General features: G+C 55.0%; 1 protein-coding gene across 1 annotated transcript in view; it reads right to left on the bottom strand.

The window, feature by feature from the left end:
- Positions 1-6,288, bottom strand: part of LOC105296093 (guanine nucleotide-binding protein G(s) subunit alpha isoforms XLas-like) — a 53,148-nt gene extending 46,860 nt beyond the window's left edge. The window contains exon 1 of the mRNA XM_023534097.1: positions 4,503-6,288. Coding sequence (XP_023389865.1) covers positions 4,503-6,288 — 1,786 coding nt within the window. The remainder of the gene's footprint in view (positions 1-4,502) is intronic.
- Between the last annotated feature and the right edge of the window lie 882 nt (positions 6,289-7,170).

The following is a 7,170-nucleotide window of genomic DNA, read 5'->3' as shown; positions in this document are numbered from 1 at the left end:
TATTATTATGGAATCCTGAGTCAGGAGAAAAACTTTAGACTCTGCTGAAGAAAACCAGGGGGATTTAAAAAAGACTTTAAAGAAAACCTGCATTTAAAAGAAAGACAAAAAGCCCAACAAACGAGCTAAGGCTGCAGTGTTGGCAGATGAGCTAGAACAAATGGTGGAAACTAAATATCACCCTAGCGATGGTAGGTATCTCGGAACTGGGGCGGGGGGTGGTGGGGGGGTCTCACGTTTCATGGACACTCCACGGACATTTATAACCAGGGATCTGCCGGGGTTTGGCTGGAATCCAGAAAGCAGAAGACTGCTGGACACCTGTCATCTGACGAGGGATTTTAAGAGCACACTGCACTTGCGACAACCATGCTTTACATTTAAACCATGCGCCATAGCTTACTGCCACCACATTCGGGGACAAGCGCAGCCGCTTCCACTTACCTGGCAATCTCAACAAAAGTCTCTGACATTTAATATCTGGGCTTTGGGTTGATTTGCCTAGGAAATAGGGTCCTCTCACATTTTTATTGCCCAAGGCTGTTTCAGAAGACAAATGTGACTCGATGAAAAGCTTTTAAAAATACAATCGGAAAGTGCTATCATTATATGGAATCGTTACCATTACCGGTTATTAATAACCCTGAGAGCAGTTTGTATACCCCTTTCTTTCAGGTCGGGGGGGGGGGCGGTATACAATATGGTGACAAGCCCTACTTTTCTTTGCTTAATACCAGTTTTTTGTGGTATACATAATATGGGCAAATTATAAAATTTAACCTACTTGCATACGAAAAAAAAATGTTTTTAAAGAGAATCTATGGGCAATTGGATTTTAAAAAGCAGGGAAGAATGTTGGCCTTTGAGAAGCATGAAATAGTACAGAGAAACGGAGAAGGGAAAATTGTAAAAGTCTCTCTTAATTCTAAGAATTCTGTGGCCTGATAAGTCACACTCTCACTGCACGGCTCAGCGAAGGCATTTTGAATATGGAAAAATGGCTGTGTTGGGGGCAAAAAGACTCCTCTTACAAGATGGAATGCGCTGCGATCCGTCAAATGAATTATACGATTAATTGAGATTCACTGTATCAATAAAGTGTCGTGGCAGAACAGCCATTGTTATATATAACATTTGCCTGCGCAATTTTAATAAATGCAGCGGTGGCTAAGAAATTCTAATCTAGCAGCCCCTTCAATTGTTAAAAAATGAGGGAATCACACCCAAATTAGGTTTCCGAAAATATGTTTAAGCCACCAAAATTATTCAAAAGGGCCAGAGAAACACGGAAATAGTCTATTATTGGATAATGTTGAGTAAGAAAAAGGCTGCAACTCTTTAAATATTCTAGACTTTTAGTCATGTTATTGATTATCTTTTTCCCTTTTAAGATTCTCTGAATACAGCAGAAGGAATACAGTCAATAATATCATAATAACTATCTATGGTGACAGATGGGCACTAGGCTTACCCAGGTGATCACTTTGTAAGGTGTATAAATGTCTAATCGCTATGTTGCACACCTGAAATTAATATAATATTGTATGCCAACTGTTGGAAAAAAAAAACCCCTGTCATGTAGTTAAGCTGTTTGGGCAATAAAAACAGTGGGTGTACAAACACTTGCACACGCACACACATTTTTAAAGCAACATATGAATCTGCATGTCACAAATTTGGAGCCAAACCAAAGGATGGTCATTTGGCCTGCATTTTCAGTGGTATGAAGATAGGATATCTTCTTTTATACGTTAGGGCTAGAATATTAGTGAAAAGTCTTGTCCTAAGTATAATTCCTCATCCTTCCTCCTCCCTCCTTCCCCAATTAGTAGCTTGGACCTGGCTGGGGTACCTCTCTTGTCACTCTGGCAAAATGAAACCTGGTCAGTGGTGGCCTGGTTCCACGACTGCCCTGGCACAGCAGGTGACACTGGCTGAGTCCAGGTCCTTGCCATACATGGCCCCAGGTCTGGTGCCCCGGACTACACTGCTTCTGAACGTGCTGACCGCCACTAGCCGGGGACAGAGCCAGGGCGATGGCCGGGTAACCCCAGCAAATGTCCCCTTATTAAGGTTTCTACTTCTCCCCCATACAAAACAAGGGAAACATCTAATATTCTTAAGACTGCCCCAGACACAGACAGTTTGCTGCAGGGTTGACGTTTGCATAATCTAAGGTATGAGCCTCCAGTACTGATTTAAGTGGACTGTGCTCCCTCCGCCCCACCCTAAACCCTCAGAATAAAGGACTCACAATATGGAGCAAAGGAGGCTTTAGAGGAGATCTGCTGGAGAAGCTTCGTTTCACAAATGAGGCAACTGAGGCTCCAGCACGCAAGGGACACTGCCAGTTAGGAGCCAAGTGCACACCGTCACCAGGCTCTCCTGTCTTCACCCGGGTGCGTCCCCCTTCCCCATCAAAGGTTTGCTTGCCAGAGCTATGCTTGGAATATTAAACTGGGGCCGTTATGGCAAAATCACTTGTTTGCAGGAAAACAGAGCTTTGTCGTTTAAGGCTCTGTGGCTTTAGTGCAGATGGGACATTCAATTTTTAAAACTACCTTCCTTCTGTACGTTTTTGGAAAAATGATGATGTCATCATCTCCCTGGGTGGGTATAAATGACCATCACATTTAACACTGTGATTTGTGAGAGACGCACATCACAACGGCAGACAGTTATGGCCATAATGTCATTAAGTAAAACCATCACTCATGATAGACTATTTAGCAAACAAATGTAGCAAAGCCTTAGAAATGGTGATCTTCAAATCCCTTGGAAGGTCTCAGAGAATAAAATAAAGAAATTAAGACTGTGGAGCTTCCCTCTGGAAATTCTTATTTAAGCCACACGTTCAGACCATTGCTAACCGCCGCTTTGATTAATTGAGGCCCCTCCCCCCCAGCCAGTGACCCCAGATTTCAGCTGAGGAGTCTTGAGGAGGCCAAGGGGGGATGGGAACTGGGAAGGGCCAGGGAAGGACTGTAGATAAGGGAGAGGGTCTTGTTGTGGGGGGAGGGGGTGGGGCTCTGGAGAGGGGAGGGGCGGGCAGAGGGCCCCCAAATGTACCCTTCTGATACGATTGTTACCAGAAGACCTTTTTAATTTCTTTTTACCCCGAGCCCATTTGCAGAGGATCTTACCTTTGAGCCTCTCTGCCCCCAGCTAAAGCTGTTAGAAAAGAGTCACAGGCAGACATTTACATATTTCATAAGTCATAGTCACAGTTTTACCACATTTCGTCCACACGCTTAAAATACACGCGAAGCATTTTTTTCCAGTTTTATTTTAATTGCGTTTCAAACACAAGACGGCAACCCACTCCCAAGGCACAGCCCCTTTTTAAACCAAGCCCCTCCTACCGCACTAGCGTAAACGTGTAAATGATTGGCTTACCTCGCTCTGCCCTAGGAAAAAGATTATTTCATGTTTTTAAAACATAGCCACGCCCACCCCCTTGGAACCGGCCCCGTGGTCTGGGATCCAGACTCGCCTACAGCAGGTTAAGCGTCGTTTTTTCCCCCTCATCCCTCCGCCCCTCCCACCAGGTGAGCCGAGTGTGGGCAGAAAGCCGGACTCGCGTGTGCGGCCCCGCACGCCCCAGATACCTGAGTGTCTGGTTTTTCAACCGTAAAGGCGGGAGGGTTTGGCGAACGAATGAGAAGTGAGGAAACGCTTAGCGCAAGGGGAAAAAAGAGAGAAAGACACACAGGAAAAAAACGGTTATGGAGGCCGGAGGGAGGCGGCCCCTCCCCCCAGCCAGTGGCCCCACCAGACGACCCGAGGGGTCCCGCCGCCTCGTCTCCGCATATGCGCGCCCGCCGCAGGCGCCCGCTCACAGGTACCACCAGAGTGTGCGAACACGGAAAGTTTTTGCCCGCGCCATGGCGCACAACACAAGACAGCCCGTTCCCCGGCACGGGTACACAGTCGGCGGGTAGTTTGGGGGTGCCAGGGATGGGAACTGGGGGACGCTCGAGCATATCATGCACAGGCGGACACAATATGGACACCAACACACACCAACGACAAGCTGTCCGAGTCCAAGCAGCCGTGCCAGGCGAGGCGGGGCGCGCCTGCCCCAGCGACCCCAGCCCACCATGGCCCCAGCCAGCCGAGCCTGGGGAACCCCAAGGCCCCTCCCCGGCAGCTCCTGGCTCACCTGAAGCCCCCGCCTTTCTCGCCGGCCCCCACCCCAGGGCTCGGGGGCGTCTTACGGGCGCTGGCGCTGGTTTGTCCAGCTGGAAACGGCCCTCAGTGTTGCACGGCACCACTTTTCTCCCTAGAGGGCACATACTTCGGCCACCCGAGCCCACCCGAGCCCCCTCCCACTCCCGGGGCGAAGTTAGGGCCCCTCGCTGGAACTTTCTAGCAGGCTCTTCCCGCCTTCGCCCAGACACCCTCCTCCCGCCGCCAGGCTCCGGGCCCCACCGGCAGCCCGGCCGCCCTCTCCCGGGTCCCCGGGCGGCCCTGCTGCCCGCGGGCAGAGGCCGCCGCATTACCTAGAAGCAGCAGGCGATGTGTACACATGTAACCCATCTTTTCGTCCTGTAGCTGCTTGTCGATGAGCTTGCTGCGTTTCTTCTCTGCGCGCTTCTGAGCGCGCCGCTCCAGGGCCTCCCTGCGCATCTGTCTGCGCTTCTCCGCCAGTGGAATCTTCTTGACCTTGGGGCTTCGCGGGGCTCTGGGCTCGGCGCTCTCGGCTCGGCCGAAGCAGCCCCCGAAGGCTTGCACGAGGAAGTTGCGGAGCAAGTTGCGCCGGGGCTTTCGGCGGCGGCGGCTTCGCCGGGGCTGCACGCAGCGATGGCATCCGAAGGTCCCATCGTCGGACCCATCGCTGCTGCGGTCGTCGTCGCTGCTGACCGATCCTTCGTCGTCGTCGCGGCCGCGGCCGCGCTCAGACCTGCCCCGCCAGGCATACGCGCGAGGAGGCCGCGGAACAGGCGGATCGGCAGCCTGTATCTCGGGGCTGGGGGGTCTGAGGAAACGGATCTTGGGGCGGGCTCCGGAGGCAGGGGCAGCAGGGGCTGCTCGGGCGGCAGGAGCGGCTGGGGCTGCGCCCGCGGCTGGTGTGTCAGCGGCGGCTGGAGCGGCACGGGCGGCCCCGGCGGCTGGGGCATCAGGGGCGGCAGGAGCTCCGTCTCCTGGAGAGGGGACTTTGCCTCCCTCCCCGGCAGCTGCGGCTGAGCTTCTTTCCATCTCGGCTGCTTCTCCTTCAACTGGGGGTCTCTCTCCCTCGGCTCGCGCTCTCTTAACTGGGGCTCGGGAGACCTCGATGGGCGGGTCGTCAAGCGCGATTGGGGGGCTGTCCATGTTGATGGGAGCGTCGTCGACCCCAACGGGGGTGCTGCCAATCTTGAGCGGGGATCCGGAGATCTCCATCGGGGGGCTGTCGCCTGCGAAGCGTGGAGAAGGTCTGACAGCCTCTCGGGATGGGCTGCCGATGGCGTCTGGGACCCCGTGGGGGGGCTCGTTCGCGGCGGGAGCGAGAAGGACCGCACTCGGCACCGCGACTGCCGCGACCTGGCCGCCGCCACCGCCGTCGATTTGTAGGGTAGCTCCGGGGAGCCCGGAGGCTGGGCTGTCTTCTCCAAAGGCTGCTCCATCAAATTCAAATGGCACAGCCTCCTCAGGGGGAGGGCTGCAGCCTCCTCTGAAGCCTGCCTTTGCAGGACTGGGGGCTCCGGGCTCCTCAGGAGGAGCGCTGAGGGCCCCTGCTCCCGGACCTCCTGGAGTGAGGTCTGAGACCTGCAGGAGAGACTGGCTGCAATCTCCCCCGGCAGGCTGCTCAAACTCAAAGGGCATGGCTTCTTCTGGTGGAGGGCTGTAGCTTCCCAGGCCTGGCCTGGCCTCATGGAAGGATCCAGGCTCCACCAGTGCTGGGCTGAGGCCCTCGAGGTTTGCATGGGCCCCACTGGTGCCTCCAGGTTGCTCCAGGGCAGGCCAGAAGCCTCCCACGCTGGGCTGCTCGGCCTCGAAGGGCATGGCTTCCTCAGGAGGTGGGCTGTAACCTCCATGGGCTCCGGCTTCCTCCAGGGCTTGGCCGAGGCCCTGGAAGTTGGGCTTGGAGACCTCTGGGGGTCCACAGGCCTCGCCTTCGGTCTTGATGGGGATGGACTCGCTGTTAGGCGGTTCGGTCTCCATCTCTTCGGCTGCGCCAGGCCCAGCACTGGGGGCAGCTGCCCCTGAGGCCTCCAAAGATGGTTGCTCGGGCTGTTCCCCGAGTTCAAGGGGGATATTGCGTTGTCCTGACATATTATTGCCGTCGAGGCAGTTGCGCACGCCCATAACACGGTGGCGAACTCTTAAAATAAACTTGGGGCCCCGTAATACGGAGCACCCAACCAAACTAGGGTGAAAAAAATATCTTAAAAAAAAATCCAAGTAGCAGCCAGAAAGTTCTCCGACCTCACTTGCCAACCCTCGTGAGGTCTAGGGGGTTCAGGGCCTCAAACCCTAGGCTGTAGCAGAAGCAACTCTATTGTTGCTGGTGGAGTGTTGGCTCCTTCCTGGCCACTTTTTATCCCCTCAGGCTGTCCCTAGCCCCCCCTCTTGGCCTGCCCTTGTCCCCTCCTCTCTCTCTTTTCTGTGCTCCAGGCCAGCCACTCTTGCTTGGATCTGGGGAGCGTGTCGATTCGGTCCGAAAATCGCTCGTAGTGCTCTCTCTCTGCCACCAGGGGACGCCGGCCCAGTGCCCGGGCGGCTCTGGGAGCCCCGGACTTTGAGTAAGGGGGCTGATGAGCGCAGGCCTCGCAGGGACGTTTTGGCTCCTTCCCCTCCTCTCCCTGACTGATTTGGAGTCTTCTCTCTTCTCCCCTGGCCAGAGAGCTCTCCTGCGTTGCGGACACGTGACGCAAGACGTGGGCCCTGGGCTGCTTGAACGCAGGAGCTGAAACCCTCCCTCCCAGACCCAAATGGGGGGGTGGGAAGGGGGAGGAGGGACTGCATGAGTGTTTCATAACCCCCAAATACCCTGAACCCCTGAGCCCCAGCCCCCAGCCCTGGGCAGCCTTGGATGCTGAGCCCCAAGTCCGGAGCGCAAGGCTTTAGTAGCATGAGAAGGGGGCGCCGGCGCGCGCGAGGATGCGACAGGTGGTCGCGAGCCCACTGGCGGAGAGGACAGGAGGCGAGGAGCGAGGTGTGCGCAAACAATTTGTTTTCAAAACGCCT

The sequence above is a fragment of the Pteropus vampyrus genome, unplaced genomic scaffold (assembly GCF_000151845.1).
Source record: "Pteropus vampyrus isolate Shadow unplaced genomic scaffold, Pvam_2.0 Scaffold118, whole genome shotgun sequence".
Taxonomy (NCBI): Eukaryota; Metazoa; Chordata; class Mammalia; order Chiroptera; family Pteropodidae; genus Pteropus; species Pteropus vampyrus.
Note: the sequence above shows the minus strand (reverse complement) of the source record. Positions and strands in the feature narration are given on the sequence as shown.